The sequence below is a fragment of the Parasteatoda tepidariorum genome, chromosome 8 (genome assembly GCF_982258835.1).
Source record: "Parasteatoda tepidariorum strain Cologne lab strain chromosome 8, Ptep-v5.0, whole genome shotgun sequence".
NCBI classification, from domain to species: Eukaryota; Metazoa; Arthropoda; class Arachnida; order Araneae; family Theridiidae; genus Parasteatoda; species Parasteatoda tepidariorum.
The window spans coordinates 55,110,845-55,136,963 of NC_141762.1; the positions used below are offsets into that span (position 1 = coordinate 55,110,845).

General features: G+C 28.2%; 1 protein-coding gene across 7 annotated transcripts in view; it reads right to left on the bottom strand.

Annotated features, from left to right (window-relative positions):
- Nucleotides 1-26,119, bottom strand: part of beta-Spec (spectrin beta chain) — a 61,714-nt gene that overhangs the window by 2,562 nt on the left and 33,033 nt on the right. For 2 of the 7 annotated variants that reach the window (XM_087150353.1, XM_087150354.1), the window contains exons 26-49: nucleotides 25,917-26,007; nucleotides 25,576-25,722; nucleotides 24,025-24,297; nucleotides 23,786-23,916; nucleotides 21,753-21,939; nucleotides 21,467-21,667; nucleotides 20,477-20,685; nucleotides 20,182-20,386; nucleotides 18,280-18,543; nucleotides 17,044-17,154; nucleotides 16,651-16,895; nucleotides 12,193-12,331; nucleotides 12,033-12,117; nucleotides 11,827-11,918; nucleotides 10,010-10,114; nucleotides 9,673-9,791; nucleotides 8,694-8,764; nucleotides 7,264-7,329; nucleotides 5,903-5,950; nucleotides 5,694-5,795; nucleotides 4,837-4,942; nucleotides 1,858-1,933; nucleotides 1,668-1,771; nucleotides 570-612 (exon numbers count right to left, since the gene is read on the bottom strand). In XM_087150353.1, the coding sequence (XP_087006479.1) occupies nucleotides 570-612; nucleotides 1,668-1,771; nucleotides 1,858-1,933; nucleotides 4,837-4,942; nucleotides 5,694-5,795; nucleotides 5,903-5,950; nucleotides 7,264-7,329; nucleotides 8,694-8,764; nucleotides 9,673-9,791; nucleotides 10,010-10,114; nucleotides 11,827-11,918; nucleotides 12,033-12,117; nucleotides 12,193-12,331; nucleotides 16,651-16,895; nucleotides 17,044-17,154; nucleotides 18,280-18,543; nucleotides 20,182-20,386; nucleotides 20,477-20,685; nucleotides 21,467-21,667; nucleotides 21,753-21,939; nucleotides 23,786-23,916; nucleotides 24,025-24,297; nucleotides 25,576-25,722; nucleotides 25,917-26,007 (3,220 nt within the window). The remainder of the gene's footprint in view (nucleotides 1-569; nucleotides 613-1,667; nucleotides 1,772-1,857; nucleotides 1,934-4,836; nucleotides 4,943-5,693; nucleotides 5,796-5,902; nucleotides 5,951-7,263; nucleotides 7,330-8,693; nucleotides 8,765-9,672; nucleotides 9,792-10,009; nucleotides 10,115-11,826; nucleotides 11,919-12,032; nucleotides 12,118-12,192; nucleotides 12,332-16,650; nucleotides 16,896-17,043; nucleotides 17,155-18,279; nucleotides 18,544-20,181; nucleotides 20,387-20,476; nucleotides 20,686-21,466; nucleotides 21,668-21,752; nucleotides 21,940-23,785; nucleotides 23,917-24,024; nucleotides 24,298-25,575; nucleotides 25,723-25,916; nucleotides 26,008-26,119) is intronic. The other 5 variants (XM_087150355.1, XM_087150356.1, XM_087150358.1 and 2 more) reach the window with 5 other exon arrangements.

Genomic DNA, 26,119 nt, shown 5'->3' on the forward strand with positions numbered 1-26,119 from the left:
GAATTTTTTTCTTTCATAATTCTGAAATTTTAATCAAAAGAAATAGATATTTCCTTATAAATGTTAGATTCTTCTCAAGTATTATTTATTTCGCGCAGTTTGCATAATTAAAGTAGTGTTAAAACTGCGATTCAATTCAGTATTACATTGTGCTTAGATAAAACTTCATATTTTTAAAAATTCATTTTCTTTTTCTAAATAATTATTATATCTATTCATCATTATATTTAAATTACCTATAATATAACAATATACATGTTTGCTCTTACTTTATGTGCAATTTAGCATTTGAAATATTTATATTCTTTCACTTAGTTAAATCAGAAAGCAATATATGTACCAAAAATAATTAGCTCCTGGCAGTATAATTCATATTTTGTTAATCTTATTATGACATAAGACAGTAAAATAGAAATTAGGAACTTTATATTTCAGTAGTGAAAAAGTTAAATTCAAATTATAACACAAAGAAAGCAAAATCTAAAATTATTTTTAATAAATAAGAAATGTAAAAAATTTCTTTCGAAATATGATATACAACTATAAAATGTGAAACAATAGATACTTACATCATCTTTAGCTTGGAAAAGATATTCAGCACCATTAGATAATCTAAAAATAAACAATTTAGTCAAAATTAGTAATATATAATTTTTCCAGCACAAAAAGTGTTCCATCTTCTTTCTTTAAAAAGGTTTTTATTTCCAATTTTAAGATTGGTCAGAACTTAAAGCAAATTTATTTTTAAATTGAACTTTTTTCTTCAAAAGGTCAGAAAGTAGAAACTTTTATTTCCTTTAAACAATTCAAATTGAATACAATATATTAATGAAAATTTTGAAATACATTTTAAAAATAAGGATATTTTCTTAACAAAAGATTTACTATTTTAAAGGTGTAAACATTAAAATTAGCACTCAATTTAGTTTACAGTTAACTTTTGAATGCAACTTAATATAATAATTCAAGTAATCTTTTCGTTAGAAAAGCATGTGTTGTCAAATCACTTAGATTATTTATACAGATAGAATAGTTTGAAAAAAATCTCACATGCAGCAACTAGCAGAATGAAACATGAAAAATTAAAAAAGTTGATTAATTTAAGAAAAAAAAAGGTTACTCATTTTTTAAAAGCAAAAAAATTAACAAGTTAAGTTTTTTTTTATTAAGTCTCTAAAGGCATTAATGCGATTTGACTGCAATTCAAGTAATAGTACAAGGGTAAATTGAAGTTGAAAAAGTTAAAATTATTGTTAACAAGTTTTATACACTCAAAACATTATCAGATTATATAGTGAAAAGTTCATAAAGAAAGAAAATCTAGATCTAGATTTGTATTCACACTCATTAGAGATCTAGATTTGCATTCACATAGATTAAGAATTTTTCCTTTCCTGACATTTTTGATCAAATCTATGATATTTCTAAGCTTAAACTGGGTCGCACTTTCTATGATTTATTGAATTAATCAAAATTTCCTGGCATTTATAATTTTTAAGAAATAACACCAGTTCGGGTTATATAATTCCTAGGGTTCAACTGTATTAAATATGTTTCAACAAAAAGCAAACATTGAAATTATGATTTTCGTATTTTTGAAACAAAACACAATATATTTAAACTATCAGATAAATTTTATTTAGAAAGTTTGTATATGAAATTATTACTTAAGTCTAAGAACGTGTTTCCTTTTAGTATAATCTGAAGGAACTTCTGCAGTGCCCCCTCTAAGATCAATGGGCTGTTCATTTCTATAGTAATTTTCAGGCTCCTGTGAGGAAAAGTAAGGAACAATTAAAGTTTACACATCATACAAGTCACTGAAATAGTTTATTTGAATAACAAGAAGGCACTCACCTGTTTGTAATGCCTTTGGTCCTTATAAGCGAATAATTTTTTGCCCTGAAGAACAATGTATATTTTGTCCCATGATCTACAATGCAAAAGTTAAACATAGTAAATTATGTTACATAAAAAATAATTGCAAGCAAATAAATACTTTTAAGACTTAATTCATAATATTATAAAACTTTAATTTTTAATAGAAGTTAAATATTCTGTATGTATATAATGACAAAACATCACACTTTAATTTTGTGTAGATAAATAGTTGATTCTCTGAAATCACTGAACATGATTTAACAACTTTGAACAACATGATTTAACTGAAATGCGAGATACACATCTTCAAGTCCAGTCTACAAGCTTTGAAAATGCAAAAGACAATAAATCTATTCAATCACAGTTTTTACTCCTTGACACGCACTTGATTCAGTAAGCACTAAACAGTCAGAATTTTTATTTTCATAACAGTATAATATTTGACTTTCACAGATTATTCTCTTTGTAGTCTAAGTCTATACATATATGCATGGTATATGCTAGGAGTTATCAAATATGTACTCTAAAGAAACTTGGATATCCAAAATAAATATGACTCCAGAGAAACGAACACAACGTTTATTCAACATAGACAGCACAAGAGGGAATAAAAATATAACAAAATATGAGGAAGAAAATAATTGGCACGGCGCCATCTATTGATATAACTTTAAACATAAATTTTAGACATTATTTAACAGTAGTGGCACAGCATAAACTTCACATTAGATACTGATCAATGATCTTCACATTAGATACTGATCAATGATCTTCACATTAGATACTGATTAATGATCTTGCTTAAAATATTTCGTCTATTATTTATCAGTTATGCACATATCTTCAAGGATACAAATCAGACAGAATGCAATATAATAATTTCAAAATATTTTTAAAAGTCTACTTTATGATAGCATTTCAAATATAAATTAATATTTGGTATACTTATAAGAGCAAAAATATCCAAATCACATTTTGAGATGGTTTAAATACAATTTATCCTTTAAGCAAGAGTATCAAAATGGAAAAATTAATTTATACTCTTACATTTTTGCAGATAATTGTAAAACTTAAATCTCATTATCTTGAGAGATTAATTTTAAATCTATCTCGCTAAAATTTTATTTTGCTAAGCACAAGGAAGTTTTTATCTAGCTATGACCCTGGTTAAACTGATATATATTTTCCCCTACTTTATTACTATCAATGAGCATCAAAAACAGTGAAACAACCAGTACTCACAATATCAAAAATTAAAAAATCATATTTGTGCTATTTTATAAGAACTTTCAGCAATGGCATGGTGTGTTATTGAAGTGACAATTCAAGAGTCATTAATTTTAAAACAATTTCTCATATAGTCTACCCAAAGAACCCTTAATAAGTTTAATTTTTATAATTGGATAAAAAAGTGGAAAATCCCATAACTGGAATCGCCAAGTCTTCGGCAAGTAGGGAAAATAAATTTTTCTAGGTAAAGTCCTTAAGGTAAACAAACATCAATTTCAATCAACCTATAAATCCGTGGTTTACCAATCGCTATTGTTGCGTCATAAAAACGTACCACTAATTCCAATCATGTATTTAAGTTAGAAATAATTTCTTGATTCACTCTATTAGCGACGATTCCACAGTGAATCTGAGCAGTTTTGTCAATCGTTTTTCTGGCAGTTACTAAAATGGATTTTCACTTGGCTTTTAAAATCTCAAAATTTTAAGGCACTGTTATTTTGTACAACAAACATCGAATCTCACATTTCGCACTCTTATTTATGATTTACCCACAATTACATTTTTGAAAAAGTAAAAATAAATTTTTTTTGATTGTTATAAAGCATCCCAAAAAAGACCCATACCCTTCTGGTACATTGACGTCCTGATATCGAACTTTTTACTGTAATAATGAAAGCCGTTGATAGCATAATTCAACTTTCTTTTCTTTATAGCTATAATTTAGTGCAATACTATGTCAATTCAAAATGCTCTATTCTTGAAAAATAATAAAAAAATGCTTTTATCTATTTATTTACTAGATAAAACACTAGGTCACCATAAAAATTGTTTTATTTAACTAAATTTTTATGATAACCAGACTTAGATAAAATGAAAAACTTTCTGGGAATACATATCAATCAAGAAGCTTTCTGCAAGCAATTTATTAACTCTTGTTACCAGTTCCAACCCTTTTGTTCCCAACTAATCGAAATTTGTTCAAAAATCACTGATTTTTTCATAAGTGTTTAAAATTTTATAATACTCTATATTAATTATTAAACATACCAGCATATATTTCTTTAAATTTAGTAGTTTTGTCAGAAATGGATCTGCAGAATTGAAAATATATGATAAATCTATCACTGCAACATCTTCCTTTGTGTTTTTTAAACTGCAACTTTAAAGCAGTCTGTTCAGACTTAATGTCTCCTAATTTCGCTCAAACCTTTTTATAAGCTCAAGAATAATATTTTTTTTTTTTTTTTTTTTGTTTCCTTTTACTGAATTTCCAATAAATAAATCAGAATTTTCCAGAATATTTTTTTTGTGGAAAATATTGACTAAGGGGTAGAATAGGAGAATTTTGACTTTTTAATACAATTGTAACAAATTTTCAATGAACAGAGTCACTCATTCATGTATAGTATTTTAAGCTTATCTGATGATAACTAATATAATCCAACCTTTCACCGCTCAAACCTTTTTATAAGCTCAAGAATAATATTATTTTTTTTTTGTTTCCTTTTACTGAATTTCCAATAAATAAATCAGAATTTTCCAGAATATTTTTTTTGTGGAAAATATTGACTAAGGGGTAGAATAGGAGAATTTTGACTTTTTAATACAATTGTAACAAATTTTCAATGAACAGAGTCACTCATTCATGTATAGTATTTTAAGCTTATCTGTTGATAACTAATATAATCCTATATGTAATAAGTTTTAAAATAAAACAATTACCTGCTGCTTGCTCTTTTGGTAGTTGATTCCCATTCTTGCTTACGTCCTAACAAGCCTTCACATTGAACCTCCTCATCAGGGGAGGTAGCTGTTGGACTGCCTTTTTCTGTAGTAGAAAAAGATTACATGAGACACTTATAATAATTACTCTATGAAAAAAACATTAATTTTATTAATTATCATACTAAATGCCTTAATCTCTCAAATGAAAATCAAACTTTAACTGTAAACAGAAGGTTTCAATTGGCTTATTATTAAGAATAGATTTGAATACTTGAGTGTTTTAAGAAGTTTTATATCGCTCTTTCAGTATTTATAGATAGATATTTTTGTGCTCATTTATTTTTTTAATCATAAATAGTAAATTCATATGCTTCTTGGAAACTCTGCATGGTTGCTAAGATTTATTTATTTTCTCATTTGTTAATTCAATTTATTTCTGTTAAAATGGCACATTTTTAATTTACTTTTTAGTATGAATTCTATGAAAATATTTTATTAGAAGTATAGACAAGATCTTTCTCACAAGGTATCTTAAATTTAAAGCATCACTAACAGTTGAGAAGTGCAAAGATAAGTAGAATTGGAAAAAAAATGGTAGTGTGGCAAATACTAGTTGAAATTATTTAAAATTATTGCCATAATGTATCACCACAAAGAATGAATTATAAAGATTTATTAGACTATGTAACACTTGATAAAACTATCTTGAGAGCCCCAAACCACTGTAACCAAAATGCCTCAAGCTTTTCATCTTTCAAAATCAAAACTCAGTCCATCACCATGATTTGAAGAATTCAGCCACCAAGGTCACCATATATAGCCACCACCTTTTACCAACCGAATAAAGCATTTACCAAAACTATCTTCATCATCACCAGTGGATTTCTTTTTTCGCCAGCTACTGAACTGTGATTTGGATCGCGACCTTTTTTTCTTGTCCTTATCAGGAGAAGGGGCTTATGAAAGGCATAAAAAATTTTGTTATTTTTGTGAAAAATCTTTTTTTTTTAAATTAAAGGCTACATTAAAAAATATTTATTGAAAAGAGTAAATTCCAACTTACTGCTTGGTGCTGATTGAGATTCATGGGGGAGACTGGATGAAGTAGTTGCTGTGACAACAGATTGAAAAGATTAACAAAGGATTATTAGCTTATCATGGAAATTAAACTTTGAACTAATAAACATAACTAGTTTTCCATAGCTAATAATTAAGAATTCAATAACATCAATTACTCAGAAATACTGGCAAAGCTAATTATTTGTAATATTTATAAATAAGTTTAATATTAACGTCCATTAAGCTCAACTCTTTCAGAACAGTGATCACATGTGTGTGGTCTCCCTTCATGGCATCATGTATGAAACAAACCTTTCTGATTCTAGAAGCCCAAGATAACATGGAAGTGATCTCAATTCCATACTCTTATATTAGTATGTAAACATACTTTTTAGTATGTATAAACTAGCATGTGAGCTAGGGATAGAACTTTTTCCTTCTGCCGTCATGAAGAGGTTAAATATGTCACGCTGTTCGAATTTACAAAAATTTTAATATACTAAAAATTTTTTTTTACAGAAGGATTATCTGATGTGATTTTTCTATTTTGTCTAGCCAAAATTATTTTATTCCTCATCTATGATGTAACCAATTGGTGGCAATACTTGATGAATGTAAAAACAAAATTACACTGGGAATGTAGGGAATTTTGGTTTAAAGAGGTTCAGACAGTCAAGTTCTCAAGCTTTTTACATAGTATTACAATTCTCAATTACTTGAAAATATATTAATCCTATGTTATAAAAATATCAATCAATTACCTCAAATAATATATATATATGCTAACTCAATTAGGAATATTTTTAAAACAATATTATGTTGTCACACATCTTAGAAAAAATTCGCACAAAATGTTTTGTTTGAAACTGAAAGAAATATTTTAAAGAAAATGTTTTCTTTTTCAAAACTAAGAACAGCAATTAAAAATTAGGAGGGTTTTCTTAGAATTTAAAATTATACTTGATGAGCGAAATAATTTTAACTTTAGCAAAAACATTAAAGCATACCAAAACTACTTCATAATTTTTATGAATCAGCCAACTAAATAATAAAGACAAATTAAAGCTTAAAAGCAAAAATGAAATTAGAATACTTTAGGGTGCATTTTTATGCTAACATGCCCGCATGCTAACAGGATATTCCTATAACTATTTTCATAAAAATAACTTGACCCTAGCAATACAAAACATGCAAATTAAATCAGGAAACCAATCTTTAAAAACAAATTCACAATTAAATACAATATTTGTTTCAATATTCTTAAATATTTACCATATACAATTCTAATATGTAGTTTAAAAAACAATTTAACAAACTAATATTAAAATTTGGACTCCACAAAACTTAAAACAAATGAAGCAATACCTGTCTTTTTCGTTTGAGCAGTACCAGAAGTAGCCTTCTTAACAATAGGAGAAGCCTTTTTCTTCACTATGTATGAAATGAAGTATAAAACACATGCACTCATGCAGAGAAAACAGAAAAACATGCACCATGCTCAAAGACAAAAAGATTTCTCAACAAAAAGATAAAGCCCATTAAGTTTATTTTATTTAGAAAAGTCATTTAATGTAACAAAAGTTTAAAAAAACTGATAAACCAAACCGAAAGAAGCTGTTAAAAAGTTTGAGAAATTCAGCTAACATAAAAGAAATTGTTAAAGAATTTCGAAAATAAAAAGTATAATATGTTAGATTTTCAAAAGAAAAGTATAGTTTACAGTCCTGAATGTGATTGCCTTCAATTTTTTTTCTAAGTATATTGGTTTTATTTGTTGCTGTTTGTTGTTTCTAACCCCCAAGAGGTCCATCCTAATTAGACCAATTCCATAAGTCCAAAAATGTCCAGAAAGTCTAAAAACAGATGAGGTTTTGAAAAAACCTCGTCGATCTTAAAATCGATGCAGTTTAGAATATGCTCGGGCGAAGCCTGAGCAGTCTTACATTTAGTGCAAAGTCCAAAAATCTTTTGCCCCTGAACATACGAGAGACACCTCAAGTGACCACTTGCAAAGCGAGACAAACAAGTCTGCTGGCTTCTAGGTCCCCCAAAAAGCAAGGCACTTCCAGGTTGTTTTCTGAAATACCAATTATGCGGAGGAGGAACCCTCCAGAGGTCCATAAACATTTTTTTGCACTCTGCAAAGACCTCATTGAAAGTGGAAGGTTAATCTGGCTGTAAAGGTTCTAAAGAAGCATCTTTAGCCAGTGAGTCCGCCATCTCGTTACTTTTGATTCCAACGTGTGATGGAATCCATTGGAAGTGTACCCCAAAGTCCGCTGAGAGTCTGAGGAGCATCCCCAAAATTGAAGCCGCAGCCCTGTCTCCAACATTCATCCAGTTCTAAGGTGTTGGATTGAAGATTTGCTATCCGTCAGTATCCATATATGCTTAAAGTCAGGCTCAACAATATTCTCAACATGTCTTAGGCCATTTTCAATCGCAATAAGCTCAGATCGGTTTTATTTCTTTATAACTTATTAAATAAAAAACAATGTTTTTTTCTTCTAGTTTTTGTTTTTTCGTAACATAAAAAAGAAAATTCTAAAATAAATCCAAATTTGACTGCTTTTTAAATAACTTAAAAATCTTGCAAAATATTAAATGCAAATAAAATTCAAAGCTGTATTATAATATAAAAATTACTACTTAAGTATTTCTGGTATCTATAATAATTTTTCTACCACTTTATATAGCGATTTTATATAAATTAAAGCTAAAGATTAATATTTGTATAGATTTCCGAAAGGATATTTTAAATAAATTCTTTGCAGGAACAAAAATTGTAAACTTACCTTCTTGCATAGTTTCTTGATCACCACTAACCGATAATGCTTCCTTTTCTGGGGATTTTTCACCATCAACTCTAAAAAATTTAAGATTTTTCTTTCAGAACAATAATTACATTAAAGGCCAGTGCAAAAATTAAACACAGGTTTTTTCCAAAAAATACAAGCCATTTTTTTTTTTTAAATCATCGATGTCATTTTTTTTTTTTCGTACCTTTACTGCAAATTTGAATTTTATGAGTTTTAAACAAATAATTTGTTGGTTTTCTAACTTTTTTAACCATTTAACTTTAAGTCTTTTTACCTAGTATCTCACAGTTTTTTCAAGCAGCCTTAATAAATAAATATTTAGGTGCATTTTTCACAACCACTAGTTTTAAGCTTTCTTTCGAAATATGTTTACTTTTTGTGCTTAAACTAGCAAATTTTGACTTTTTGAGTGTAACTCAATCTGTTGAAGTTACAAACAATTTGCTTTGTTCTTGGCGATTCAAATATATACGAAAATAGCAGCTAGAACAAATATCTTCCCTGCTGTTACTTCTGAGCAAAAAAAGTTAGATCTTAAGGGAAGAAAAAAATTCATTCAGTTAAATTAAAAATAATTTGCATATTATCGATACACTATATTTAGAACAAATGTTTTTTTTCTTCTTCAAACGAAACATAAAATCCATGAAAGACTTTAATTGATTAACATAATTTTTGATGAATATAATGTAACTGTATTTAGCACCTACTTGCTTCTTTTTTATTTCAAACAATGATAAACAATTTCAAAAAGTATCCAAAAGAATAATTAAAAATATTTAATGTGTAACAGAAAGAAAAAATACAAAAAATTCCAATTTTGAAGCAGCACTAAAACCAAACTCTATGAAAACAAACATAAAAATTGTAGCTTGTGTAATAAGACAAACAATACATTGTAAATAAAAGCAACTATCCTATTGTAAGAGACTTAAAAAATGATTTTTAAATTTACCTGTCTGCTGCAGGTGTTTCTTGTGGTGGTGGTTCTAGGGCAGCTAATCTAGCTAATTCTTCTTGCCTTAGTCTTTCAGCTTCTTCCTCCTCCTTCCTTCTGAAATCTTTCAACTCAAACTACAAAATAAAATTAAAAATTATTGAAGCAAATTTTGTCAGGGAACTATTGAATAACTATTATAAAAACTTTAACCTAGAGGTATAAGCAGTATTTTTTTACTGGATTAAGTCTCGATTTTTTCTACTTTATAAATATACAGGCAATGTTTTATAAAGAATGATAAGCTTTTACGAATCCTAGGAATACTACACAATATATATTTAAAGAAACTTACAGTTGTCATTCTTTCAAGGGCTGCAAATCTTTCTTCCTGTGCTGCAGCTGACTTTTCAAATGCTTCATGTTTTTTAATTAGCTGCTCTACATCATCAATTGTATGCTGAAAAAAATTTTACATTATAGCAGAATTTACTAACATATAACAATGTAAGAAAAATCACAGAAAAAAACTAATCCTTTTCAAACTTGTGGGAAATTTAAGTCACTTTTAGTGTTAACGAACAAACCTAAAAAATTAAGAAAAAAATTAATTCCAAGATAAATAAGTTTCCCAAAATTTTCTTACAGGAGTTATAAGAATAATAAAATCAATCCTAAATTCATAAGGAAAGAAAGTAATGTCTAAAATTGAAACAAAGTTGAAAACCCATTTAGCACATTTACTATGCATTGGTATACACTAAACTAGGGGTGCATATCCATTTTGAGTGAAGGGCCACATGCACAGCAGATTGACCAATGAAGGGTTGCATGCCAAAATTTTGGACAGACATATTGACAGCAATGGTAGGTAGTAATTGTTATATAAAAATAATTGTTCTAGGCACTAAATTCTTTTTGTCAGTTAACCTTATAGTACATTTAAATACTTTCAATTATTTAAAATTAGAATATCGAAATTTTAAAAACCAAGCGGAAATGCGTAGCAATAACTTCCGAAAAAAGGATCAAAAGTCATTAGATTTTCCATGAAATTTGCTCAAATAAAGCATTTCATAGCTTTCAAAAATCGCGATTTCAGAAACTACGTGAAAATGGGTAGCAATAAATACAGAAAAGAAATTGGATTTACGAGGAAATCGGTACACACTAAGAGCGTCAAAAGTGATAACTAAAATTTGAAATTCATATATTGTAATAATGACGTATTAAAAATATTGGGATTCTCAAAGCTATGTGTAAATCCATAGCATTAAACATCGGAAAAAAACGACCAAAAAACTGCAATGATTAATATTAGGTGAGTCAAAAACTTAAATCTGTAAATTTCTCAGTTTCAAATTTTTTTTCTTAAAATTTTTTTTTTGTTTTGTTCAGATTGCGGCCGCGGACCACACATCGAGGGTTGATGGGCCGCAGGTTGTGCACCCCTACACTAAACAGAGAAAAGAATAAAACATGTTTTCACAAGAACAGCTGATTTTAAGAACATACACAAGACTCTTAAATGACTAGCCTGAGAATTAAGGTGCGTTCATATGCATATTTGCAAAATATCTCCTAAGACTAGAAAGCCTGCACACCGCTGGAACAAGAACCAGGTGTGTTTTTTTTTTTTTTTTTTTTGCATTTGTCAACACACAAACACTAAATATAAATCAATAAAACTTTGCACTAGAGCATAAATTTATTCATCATTCATAAAAGTTTAAGACAAAAAAAACAAAAGCGTTTCAGTAATTTAACTACTGCCATTTAATCTAACATTAACTTTATATGAAAATTGCTTTATGTACTCGAATTAAAAACTCTGTAAATTGATCTTACAACTATGGATTAGTTATTTATTTCGTTTTAATATTATTAAAAAGATATTTTATTAATATTATTTATGAGAAGTATTTAATGTTCTTTAACATGATTCACAAAAATATCAAAATAAAAATTCAATTTAAGAATGATTAAGAAAAATTATTAGAATAGTTTGTAATAAATTATTTTAGAGTTTTAAAAAAGAAACCAATATAAAATTTATCACAATAGGTTTTTAATAAACACTAAATATTTTATATTTCAACAAAAAAAAAAAACATTAAATATTTTATTTAACAAAATACTAATATAATGAAAGCATGGAAACATTTTACTTACTCCTAATTCCTGACTGAGCAAATATGGTTCTTGTGCGACTAACCATGCTTCTGCAACAGCAGCATCTCTAGCAAACTGGTACACCTCCAATACTAAAACCGAAACAAATATTAGTAACAACCATATTTGGAATTTTTTTTTACAACAGCTTGATTTTAAAAGAAAAACCGATATGTATTACGATATATATTACACATAACACTTACTTAGCTGCAAGTGCTCCCAACGTTCTTCCCATCGATTCATCATTGAACTCCTTTGATTTGTCAAGGATAAGAGCCTTTCTTTGATCTAAAATAAATTAATTTTAAGTAAATCAAAAATGTTATCAAAGTGTTAAAAATAATTTTAATAAAATAGACTAACTTCATTAGATGCATAATGGTTCCTGGAAAGAAGTTCTTTTCCCAAGTTGATACAAGCTGAAATATTATCTTCTCTAGCATCTATTTCAGCCTTCAGACTCTGGTGATTGTTCATTAAGAGTTCAACACCTGATACATCTCTGAAATGGACACAAAGTGAATGAGTTTTTAAAATACAATTTTTTAGTCAAAATTTTGGAAAAGAAAAAGTAATAAAGAACTTAAAAAACTTGCCAACAATATTCTACTGCATTAAAGTATTAAGCTTCACATTAATGCATTATTTAGATTTCATTAATGTGTTCTATGTATACTTTTCAGTATTATCATTTCGCTATGCATATGAATTTGTGTTAACAAAATAGACTTAAATTGCACAAATAGGATATTTTTAAAATAATAAATAAAAGCACTAACTGCAAATTATTTCCACTTAAATATTTATTGGAAATGTAAGATTATATATGCTTTATATTAAAAGATTTATTACATATAGTTTCAAAAAGATTCATTTAAGTCGCCCATTAATAAATACTTTCTCTCAAGCCTATCTCATAAAAGGTTGAGGACAACTTCATATCAATGTAATAATATTTTCATATCACGGATATACAAAAATTAAGAATATCAGCCATCAATTTTGCATGTACCAAATTGTTTAGTCTACAAAAATCTCATAACAATAAAAATTATTTTATTTCATTTAGATTTTTGATTAGAAAACTAAACACTATTTTCAGATTCCATAGTAACTTTGTTGAATGAAATATTCCTTTCTTTAAAAACTTATATCAATTATTGCAAAAAACCATCACATTTTATAATAGAACAATTGTGAAACTAAGTAGGGGAGATTAGGGTGACTTGATCCCTTGGGAGACTTGATCCCCAGGTCTTAAATCAAAACTGATATGTAATTAAATTTTTTACACTGGCAACACTCATAAAGTTATTCTTTATCAACAAATCTGGCAACAAGATTTCATTCAGCCCTTTTTATTTTGATTGTTAAGATGGAATTTTTGATTTCTTAAAATTAAATCTTCTTTTGAGTAAGTAGTTTGATTCATTTAATTTTTGTTACATATAATTCAAATAATAATCTTACTGATATAATAGACTATCATAGTTTACTGCTTAGTTGATGCTATTTAAAACTAAAATAGTTTGCTTACTTTTGGTTTAAGAATAATTTTTAGAAAACATATGCATAAAGGGACACTTGATCCCCATAGTATGGGGAGACTTGATCCTAGGGATCATGTGTCCCCAGGATTAATGTAAAATAGTATAAATAGTTTTAAATACTTTTTCAATGATTAAGTTAAATTTAAAAGGTTTTTTAATGTAATATAATTTAATTTGGGATATTATTTTATTCTTTTTATGTTCATATTTTCTCTACAGATATGCCACGTATTTATATTCGTAAAGAGGGTGTTCAACCCAGAAAAAATATCAATGCTGGAGATTTGCAGGCAGCAGTAAATGCTGTATTAGATGGAGCCACTTTGAAAGGTGCTGCAAAAGCACATAATATAAATGTGATGACTTTAAAATGTTATGTAAATAAACAGAAAGCTCAAGAATGTGACATTTCCTACGAATCTAACTACAAACACTCCCAAATATTTTCTGATAGGGAAGAAGACCTTTTGTGTGAATATGTAAAAACATCGAGTAAATTACACCATGGACTTACTCCCATGCAGTTGAGAAAATTAGCATTTCAATATGCCATAAATATTGATAAGAAAATTCCAGAATCCTGGAAACCAGAAAAGTGTGCTGGATACGACTGGTATCGAGGCTTTATGGATCGTAATAAAACATTAGCACTTCGCACACCTGAGGCAACTAGTCTTAATCGTGCAATTAGTTTCAATAAACATAATGTTAATATATTTTTTTCAAATTTGCAAAAAATATACGAAGAAGAAAAACTGGACCCACAATGTGTGTGGAATATTGATGAAACTGGTTTTACAACTGTTCACAAGCCTCCAAAAATATTAGCTATAAAAGGGGAAAAACAAGTTGGAACTGTTACTTCAGGAGAACGAGGAGAATTAGTAACAGTTTGTGCAGCTGTAAACGCAGCTGGGAATCACATACCACCATATATGATATTTCCCAGAGTTAAGTGGCAAGACCGAATGACACAAGGTGCTCCACCAGGAACAACAGGAGTGCCACATGTAACAGGCTGGATGAATAGTGTTAATTTTGTAGGATTTTTGCAGCACTTTGTAAAAAATTTAAGATGTAATCAAAACAACAAAGTATTAATCATTATGGACAACCATGACAGTCATATAAGCATTGAGAGTTTGAACTATGCAAAAGAGAATGGAATAATTTTATTAACTATACCCCCACATACATCCCACAAGTTGCAGCCACTAGATCGTACTGTATATGGACCACTTAAAAGGTACTTTAATGTAGCAGCTCAAGACTGGATGACTAATCATCCTGCTCAAAGGATAACAATTTATCAAATATCTGAATTAATCGGAATTGCCTATCCTAAAGCCATGACACCAACTAACATAATAAATGGATTTAAAATCACAGGCATATATCCTTTGAATAGAAATATTTTCTCAGAAGATGAATTTTTATCATCTTATGTTACAGATCAACCACAAAATCCAACAAGCAGTAACACACCTACAGGTGAACCAAATATATTAACGCCAGAAGATATACAACCATTTCCTAAAGTTTCGGTTCATAGTATGAGACAATCGCGAGGAAGAAAAAAAGGCTATTCAAAAATTTTGACAAGTACACCAATTAAAAGACAGATTGAAGAAGAAATACAAGGTCGTCAGCAGAATAAAAAATCAAAATCAAGAAAAATTTGTTTTAAACCAAGTAAGATTACTAAAAAAGAAAACTCTGAATCTTCCGAAAGTTATGAGAGTTACAGTATTCATGATTCGACAGAATCGGAATCATTTAGTGGATGGTCAGATGAAACCGATGAAGATCCATTAATTGTTTCATTTGATGTAAATGATTTTGTTATTGTTCAATTTCAAGGAAAGAAGAAGATCTCTCATTTTATAGGAAAAATTGAAAAGAAAATTTCACCATCTGAATCTGAGGTTAACTTCTTAAGAAAACGAGGACTTAATTCAAATCAATTTATTTATCCTGAAAAGATTGACATTAGTGTAGTGGATAATGAAAATATTGTGAAAAAATTACCAAAACCAACTATGCTTGGTGGAACTCTTCGAACTGCTACAGTTTTAACATTTATGTTTGACTTTTCTTGCTTTGAAAATATTTCTTAATTAGAATAATTGCTTATCATCCATATAGAAAACAATTTTCATTAAATGTAGATTTTTCTTCATGAGTTTTTCCGACTTTTATTCTCATTTACAAATCATGTGACAATAAATTTGATATAAAACAATTTCTGACATTTAAATGCACCAATATTTCAAGAATTAAGTCTCCCTTGGAAAGGGATCAAGTCACCCTGTTATTAGGGAGACTTGATCCTTTTTTCAATGTTTTTTTAAAAATAAATTATTAATTTAAAAATGATTTTATAAAAGTAAAATAAAATATTACAGCATAGCAAATTGTTGAAGCTTTAATAACAACTCAACACATTTGACTAAAAACTTTTTTTTTTTCAAAATAAAAATTTAAAATTGCAAAAAAAATGTCAAGGGGATCAAGTCACCCTAATCTCCCCTACAGTTGGAAAATGATAAACACTTGAAAAATAGAGGGTAATTAAACCAAAGTTGAAGCTTTTACAAATTTAAAATTCGTCAATTGCTTTTTTAAAGCAATCGAAAATTTTAAAACATAGGCTCAAATTAAATAATAATCTAGCAAAAAAATAGGCATTGTAATGATTTTAAAACTCTATAGCAGGGGTGGCGAACCTTTATGCACCAACGTGCCATTTTTTAAAAAAATTGTTTAATGGGGTCATAGACGTGCTGTCAAATAATTTTGACTTCGTGATTATTGGGAAAATAATAATACTAAATACTATCAACTCAAAACTCTTTATTTACTATGAAAAAAAAAAAAAAAAACATTTTGCAATGTGTCAGTTATCAGCGTAATTCAACTTAAAGTAACATCAGTGTGACTTCTGTTGTTGTATATTAGATGACAAATAACTTATATTAGGTTGTAAGATGTTAGTTTAAGCAGGACTGCTAAATTTTTTTTGCCGACTATTTATTATTTATTGCTAGCTTGGTTTTTATGGTCATAAATTGTTTTTTTTGGCATTAATTGTTAATTTTTTTGTTAATAATTGTTTATTTATTTTGTTTGTTTTCTGTGAATTTATTTTAATTGTTAATACGCTTCATAGTGAACTTTGTGATCGCCGTCGTGTCCAGAATGGTGTGTTGTGTGCCATTGGTTCGACATTCCTGCTCTATAGTATGTGTCTAAACACAATTATTTTCATTACCTTGGTTTTTCAGATGTGTTCATTTGTCGAACAATATCTTCCATCCACAGCATTAGGTCTCTGACCATGTTGAGGAACCTGAAGAGATCATTGGTGTCTGCAAGCTTCAACTTTCTTCCTTCACACATGCCCAAAAGCTTCTGCCATGCACCCACAACTTCACCTTCACGATTGGTGATCTCTTTGGCTTTGTCACCAGCATAGGCACTCTGCAAGTTCTCTGATTCTTCTTGGATTTGTTGAACCTTTACAAGTGAAAGATACAGAGTTTAAGTATGCAGAAAATAAGTATCAGACAATTTTTAAGTGCTTTTACATAATCTAAATACTAATTTTAATACATAATCTAAAATTTTAATAATCTAAATACTTATATAATATATATATACTTACAGCTGCTCCAAGTGTCTGTAGGTCATTTTCAAAATTGGCATGTTTCCTTTGTAGGCTGGACACACTAACTCCATCTTTGCCAAGTTCATCTGACATGGAATTTTGTTTCTCCTGAAATAAAGAGTATTGTTACATGAAAACTTTGGTTGATATAAAAGCTCGAAGAGATTGTAAGCACTCACAAAAAAGAGCAAAGTTTGAAGAATACTACTTTTATCACATTTGAGTGATCCAAACACAAAACCTGTTAATTGCTCTTTTGGGGGGGGGAATAATGAATGTATCATTTTATTTTAAACTTTACTATTAAAACACATGTGCTTCAATTTATACCGGCTTTATAAAACTTAGTTAACTTGCTTTGTAATATTGTGTATTATGACATTTTCATAATTTTTCCTGTTATATGTCTAAAAAGCAATAAGTAGGTTTTTATCAAAATTACAATTACAAATAAATCAGTATTGCTTATTTAATGTTTCAATAATTATAGTATTGCTTATTTAATGTTTATGTAACGTTATATAATGTTATTACATTAAAGTTAATATGCAAGAGTTGTAATAGATCTTTATCATATTTTTAAATATATTAAAATAGTTGATTTAATAACTACTAGTTTATTTGAATTTTTTTTTTTTAAATATTACAGAACATTTATATGTGACTAAGATCAGCATGCTGGTATTTATTACTTATGCATTAATGTTTTTAATTATTTCAAAATATGAGTAATTTATGTGTTAAACCATACCATATTAAATAAAAATTGGTAATTCAACATGATACTTAGCTTAAAAAGTTAAGCTAAAGAAATAAAAGCTAAATTAACACTCGAAATTAAAGAAAGAAAATCAGGGAAGGGTACACTAATAAACTACTTTTAAAAAAATATAAAATTGTCAGCACCTGTTCTCAAATTAAAGATTTCAATTTTTTTAAACATTTTGTATGATGAGTAACAAAAATACCAACTATATGGTTATTTGAGCACTTCCCATCATTATTAAAACTTTAAAAACATCAAAATTTGAAAATGTAATACTAATTTTAAAAAATTCACACTATAATCAATCATAAGATATAGACTTATCACGACTTTTTTGTAATACTTCTAAATTATGAACTATAATGATTCACAAAAAGTATTACAAAAAATAAAAACTAAGGTAACATGCAAAAAAAATCCATGTTATCATAATTGTAAGTAGGTTGTACATAAAAGTTTTAACTTACTAAAATTCTTCCTAGAAGATCTTTGCAGTCATGGAAGAATCTGTGAAGCTTCCATGATGCAGCCAACATCTGTGTCCTTGTATCGATTAGTTCAAGCAAGTCTGCCCAAGCTTCATTCAAATTGTCCTTCCATTCGGCTATTGTTGCGCTATCTGAGTGACCAGATGCTATTAGCTGATCAGCACTTTCATTTACCTCCGCTACTCTCTCCGTTCCAATGACTTCAGTGTCCCTAGCGAATTCTTTGAACCGTTCTTGTAACATCTATAAAAAAATATTAAAAAATTAAATTAATTTTAGCAGATCTCATTTAAATTAAATATTTTAAACAGAGACTAAGTAGATTCTGATTAAATAAATAATCTAAGAATAATTTCGAATAATGAATAAAAACTGCAGACAAAATATTACAAAATTCTACACCTTTTCAATATTTTTCCAACATATTTAAAAGGTGAATAAAAAAAAAGCCATTTTTAGCAGATTTTATACAACACCAATAATCAGGTAATCGCTTGACTAATGGTAACAGTTAAATCTAAAAAAATAATAATTTTTAAAAATTTTTTTATTTTAACAATTTAAAGAGTATGCTTCAAATTAGCGAACATTTACCTTTTAAAATAAAACAGATATCACTTCATTTGAGTTTCCCATCAATATTGATATAGTAAAATAATAAATGTAAATTTTTTATTTCTTGTAATTTACCACACATAAAATATTTCTGATATCCAAAATTCTTATTTACCTTCATTGTAACCCAATAGGTCTTTTTTTTAATTAGAAACATTTCTTTAAAAAAAAATTTATGCTTACAATTTTCAAACTTAAAGTGTTGAATTAAAATGCAATTTTCATAAAGTAAAATAACAAATTTTAATTTAATGATAACAGCATTCCACTTAAAGAATAATCAAACTGACAAAACCATAGAACTCAAGAGCATTTTCAAAATAGTTATGTGATAATTAAATCAACAGAAAAAAGTTCATTATTTTGATAACTTATTAATTTAAACTTATTTTAGAATTATTACAAATTAAATAATATTTAACAATCGCAATTTTTTCAAAAATTATAAATTTAACAATATTTATTGCTGTCTAAAGTAATATCTTAAAATAATATCTTTATATGCGAAAAAAAAATAATATCCCTCCCTTTGTCTTTTAAATTCTTATGACAAACTGCAAGACTTAATTTAATAAACACTTATTTTATTATTTAATTTTTCAATGATATTTTCAAATTTAAAATTATATATATATATATATATATTCAATTTTTTAACCACACATTATCCATTGTATAGCCATGGAAAAATATTAGCAATGTAGAAGACTTCCATAGAAAAAAAAAATTTCCCCCCACAAACTGACAAATTTTTTTGTTTCTAATGTCACTCGCCATTACCAGCAAGAATTTAAGGCAAAGAATGCGTTTCTTGTTTTTCAGTGGCACTATCCAAGAATACGACTTCAGTCACAAGCCATCGCACAAACATCCAAAGATCGCAACTTTGACCTGAACCAAAAAACGATCAACCTCCAATTCAGTACTCCAAGACGTATAGATTTGTTATGGGAACTTGCCTGAATTTGTGACTGATTGAAAGATTTAACATGCACTAGTCACCATATACAACGCAGGGAGTCTTCAGCCGGCAGAGATCGAATTCACAACCTCGAATGCCCAACACCCTACCAACCAGGCTATACCAACCACAAATTTTCTTTGTTTATAAAATAGAATAAAATATAAATTAATAAATTCATTGTTATAAAATGTTGCGAATTATATCTGCATAAATGCAAACTACTTTGTGATTCTCATAATAAAAACACAGTGAAAAAAATCTAAACATCAAAAACTACAACTCAAATAAAAGTATACACTCACAACAACATGATCATAATCTTGTCCTAGCTCATGAGACCCAGCAACTAATTCTCGTTCTGAAATCCATTGCATTATATCGTCAACTTCTCTCTCTAGAGAAAATAGTTTCAGACCCTCATCCAATTTTGCTCTGCGTTCTAAGGCAAGATCTTTCAAACCAGCATACAACTTGTCTACTTGAGACTGTCGCACTATGATCGGGTCACTGCAAAAAATATGTGCATTGTTGTTAAATTATTAACAGTATGCTTAGTTAATTTGCAATTCACATGATTCATGACACATTTTATCTAACCTTTCAGGATGACCCTCTGAAGATAACTGTTTGGCAGTCTCACCCAACTGTCTAACCGTCTCAGCATAATCTTCCACAGCGTTCTCCAGACTCTCATGCTTCTTCTTGAGATTCTGGGTGCTGATTTCATCTTTGCCACGATCTTCTACCATCATGTACAGTTCTTGCTCACTCATCCAAGCCTCAGCTTCACTGGCATCAAAGTAATACTGTATATAAAAAGCAAAACATTGTTATCACATTCAAAAAGGCTGAACAGTTTGAATGAAGCAAAGCACTTGACTTCAATAGAAATTAACTATTATTCATGTAAGTTGAAAATTTTAGTTATCAAAAGAGTTGTAAATTTTAGTTAAAAATGTATTACAATACTTGAAACATTAATATGTATGCAAAATAAATGAGTTAAGGTTTCAAATTTGTATATACCAATTCAAAGTTTAAAAAAAAAAAAAAAAAAAAAAAGGAGAGATAGAAAAAATTAATTTTTATACTTTGACTATCAACATACTACTCTGGAGAAATAATCCTCAAAATACTGAAATATGATTCATGAAACTAGCAAATAAAAACAATTAAGATTGGAATACTAATGCCATTTTAAGCATTCAAATAAATCTAAACAAAATAATTACAAAGAATTGCAGTGGTTACCATATACACTTCAAACATTTACAAGTCAATTCTAAGAGAAGTGAGCAAAATTTCAATAACATAGATACATTAATTTATTACAAATTGCGGAAATAATTTTGAGAAAACTATTTGCACTGCAAGCTAATCAAGCCTATTATAAAAATTTTAGAAAAGATAAAGAAAAATTTAGTGTTAATGCTTAAATTTATATTACTTATTTAAATTAATGGGGAGACTAGTTTAATTTTATAATGACATATCTAAACTATAAAGTAAAAAATAGAAACCGTAGTATAATTTTCAATAAATTAGGAAAAATGTAATAACCTTCAAGTCACAAAACTTTATTTTTACCTGTTGTGCTTTTTCAGATTCTAACAATTTATCTTCCCTCTTATCAAGAGCTTTCTTCAAATTATTCCATTGTTGCAGTAAGTCGTCAATCAATCGCTGGAACTCTGCAGAATCTTCATGGTCTTCACTAATAAGTTTTTTGCCATTTTCACAGATGTTCATAATTCTTGGCTCATGATTTTCAATTTCAGTTCGCAAAGACTAATTTAAAAGAATGAATACAAAATGCATAATTATTTTAAACAAAACAAGATTAAATGTTTCAATATTGAAACAAAATGCATACTTGATTTTTCTTTTTCAGCATTTGGACACTAAAGAGACTATTTCCATAGTCACTAGATTCTGTTAGAGGCTTCTTTTCAGATATCCATAATTTCTCATCTTCAATATCTCTTCTAAATTGATATGCTTCTTTCTTCTTAAGAAGCAAGGCTTTCCTTTCAAGCAAAGGAGCTTGCAGTCGCTGAAATCTAGAAGAGAATTAATTTGCTCTAAGTGGAAACATAATACAGTGCAGACCCTCTTATCAGGAAATCAGAAAACCGGAAAACCAGATAACCGGAATGAAATTCGGAACTGGAAATTAACTTTCTTCCACTAAAAAAAAAAAATCAAGATTTTGAGCCAATTTTGTTATTTAGAGCGTACGGCGTATCGAGTTGACGAAAGAACTGATTTAGAGGATGGATCAAAAGCCGTTTGTAGACGAATCTCACATAAGCACAAATAGCTTATATATGTTATTAATGTTAATAATAACATTAATAACATACATAAGCCTGTATATAATTTTTATTTCATAATTTCTTTCCTTATTTAAACTTAAGTGTATTATTATTTATAATTTTTTATTATTTCTAAAACTATTTCAAAATAATTTGTTAGTTTCGTTTCATAAACATTAAAAAAAAATGGCATTTTGTAGCGATTCAGATAACCGGAAAAATCAGTTATCCGGAATCGCGATGGTCCCGATCGTTCCGGATAATCGGTTCTCTACTGTAATTTCTAATAACATAATAACTTCGAAACATAATAATAACATAATAACTTCTAACTTTCTATTAATGGTTATGCCTAATTCTCTTATGAAACAGGGGTTATAATAATAACATGCTTGCTTCATTTTTTTTTTTTCATAGCTCAGAATAACCATAAAAAAGAGTGCAATTTGTCGCTGAAAAAATTCTATCCATCTAAATGGGTCACTATAGACCGTGTTTACATTATAAACTATGTTTCTTAAAAGTAAGCCACTAAGTTTAAAAATTTAGAGGATCCCCGCTCTGAATTCTCATGTAAAATTTCACACTGGTCTTTGATATATTTATTCATTTGAAATATTTATTTATTATTTTCTTAAATATAAAATTTTGTATTTAAATCTGCCTTTCTAAACAAGTAAAATAAATAAAAATAGAAAAAAAATTCCGTATGCATAAACACAATGGGAAAAGTAAGGATACTAACGTGTATGCAGCCTTCAAAATCGAATGACTGCTTTTGAAAATAAAATGAAACAATGATTTACGTAGGTACAAATAAACATTGAATGTTAAATAAATAAATAATTAAATTTATTAAAAGTATGAGAAGAAAACTGTCTTTAGCCTACTAATTTTTTTTAAAAAAAGCATTACACAAATGTTAGTAGATTTAGTTTCTTACATATATTAACTTGTAAATATATTTAAAATTTGAAATATTTGTTTTTTAAAAAAAAAAACTACAATGATTGTTATACATTAATGTGACTTAGAAGGAGAGATTTTACTAAATCAATTTTTAATAATAATAATAAAAAAATATATGATTTAAAAAGGAGGACAAAAGGCTTTTACATTCAAAACTGATTTTAAAAAAATAATGCTTAAGATGCACATAATATTAGACTTTTCTCTGCAGACAAATTAAGCAGTTTAAATTTCTTATGCAGAAGGTAAAAGAATTTTATAAAAGTCTTTCTCCCTACACAAATTTATTTACACCGACTAGATCTCAATTAGCATTTTTAATATACTTTTAACTTGAATTAGACTAGTTTTATCTCAAATTATTAAAATAAAAAAAATAAAAAATTATTTTAAAAAAAATTTTAAAAATTGAAACAACTGCAAACCTATCGAAATTAAGGCTCGAATTGTTTTTAGGAATTTTCAATATCACTTAAATTGAGCAATGGAAAATTATGAATAACTTAACCACAAATTATCTTGCTGCAAAAGAGACTGAACTATGCAGTTTGAGGACAAAAAATCTATCTTCAAAATACCCATTTTCATCAAATGATTTTTAAGATTGCTTTAAATATCTTACCTATCTTCAACATAAGATTTCTTGACAACAATCTCATCTTCCTTTGCAGGATCCATTTTCTTCAGATATTCCGCTTGACTCTTGAGTTCTGTTACTTGTTGTGCTTTCACGGCCATTTGAGTTTCAATCATCTACAAAAGGAAGTGTGGATTTAAATAATGAAAAGCAAAATTGGTAAAATCTATTAAGCAAACTCAACATTGGTGTTCTATTTTTAATTTTAACAAACAAAGAAATACCTGTTGTTTCTGTAGAATAAGATTGACGCCAGTCAAACTGATAGCTTCTTGACCAGGCTCAGCAGACAATACTTGGTTTTCTAGTTCACTTATCCAGCCATCAATATCATCACAAGTCTGTTCATAAAGCACTTGCCTATTAGCATCAAACAGTTTTTCGCCCTTTTCAGTTGTTGTGTTCTCAAGGTCATCAAACTGTCGGGCAATTTCACCAAGTTGAGGTTCAACCAAAGGTGTTAACTCTGGCTTTTCGGTAACTAAATCTTTTCCAGCCTGGAAGAAATTAAAAATGGGCAATTAAAGATTTAATTGCTTAACCATTTTTGAAACTCAAATTAGCTGAAATTTCTATAATTAAAAAAAATTATCAGTATTAGTTCGAATGCCCAAAAAATATAAATCAAATTTACAACTTAAAAAAATAATAAATAAAATCATTAAAAATAGATTAAACTCTTTAAGGTTTACAATTGAAACAATAATTGTAAATATTAACCTTTAAGTATGAAAACTGAATATAACTGATTCAATAGACCCTTCAGAAAGAGTGAAAATACAAATCAAATCCTTAATGAAAACAAAAACTTCCCCATCATAAATAGTCAGGACAGTATAAGCTTTAATACCCCAAATTTCATTAAGTCTTTAATTTGTAGCACCATATTTAGCCAGCATCCAATCACTGCCATGTGAATGAGCTCAGTATTTAGCCGGCATCCATGTGAAATTGTGTGTGAGAGCCTCGGATTTAGCTGGCATTCACTTGATGTGTGTACAAGCTTCGTATTTAGCTGGTGCTCGTACACGCAGAATAGTATTGAGCGTGTTGAAAAGTAATTACTGAAATGCCAGATTCAAAATTTCCTTGTTGTAATATCATATTAAAAATTTATTGTTTAAATTATTCTTTTGCAACAACTCAGAATTTACAACAAAATTGCTACTCATTAAACCATAATTTTAAAAAAATGGAAAGAAACAATTTATATTAAGAACGATCTTTTAAATGTTTTCCATTTCAGAATTACTTTTTAAACTAACAATTTTATGCTTTTGTATTTTCCTTAGTAGTTCATGCCTTAATCTAGCCAAAGCTATTAGGGAAATTTTTTTTCTATCTTGTGTTCTCTCGAATTGCGTTTTTCTATAACAATTCTGTGTAAAAATCTATAAATAATGTCTCGTTTACGCGATTTTGCGAAAGTAACACAATTTGAATTTAAGACTAGCAGAATTCCGAGAAAACTTTGTCTGAATATAAAATGTTGATCCGGGAAAATCTGCAAATCAACAGTCTTCAGATTAGCGGAATTCCGTGAATTAACGGAAAAATCATACCCCTGATATATATTGTTATGTAACACTTAAATAAGAAACTCTGAACATCAGCTTAATGACACGAAGTGTGCACGGTGCACTGTTTAGTGGCATCATTTCAACAAGCAGTTTGTCATAATGAAAGAGTCAATTACGTATAAATGTATAAGTAAAAGTGGTAAAATATAAATGTAAAAGTAGTAAAATATATATTAAAGTAGTTTTAATGTTTACCTGCTCTACTTGATACAATCTATTTTTATTGGAAGCAACTTCAGCGGCAAAAGCTTGATGCCGCATCCATTTACTGTGAATTGTTTTAGCACTTCGATAAGTTTCATCTTGAGCAATTATAGATTTCTCCTGAATCCATTCATTCAACTATAAAAAAAATAGATAGTAAGCAACTAATCAAATTCTAAAAAACTTCTTTAAAGCACTGAGCTTTATAATTTCAGACTAAACAGTTGAAAAAAATTATGATTGTAATAGTTATTGTGACTTTATAAACTGAAATACTTTAAAAAAAACAACAAAAAAAAAACAAGATATAGTTTCAAGGTTAATTTTCTGACCTCTTCGCAGTCTTGAAGGAAGTGGTGTAACATTAATTGGTCCTTAAGTTTTTCCATCATCTCAGCAGCCTGTGCATGATTGGCATTTCGTCTATATAATTAAAATGTTTAGTAAAAATTAGTAACAAAATTCTCATAGATTCAATGTATTTTTATAATTAAAATGAAACTGTATAATAGTTCCTTCTCTACGAAATATTACA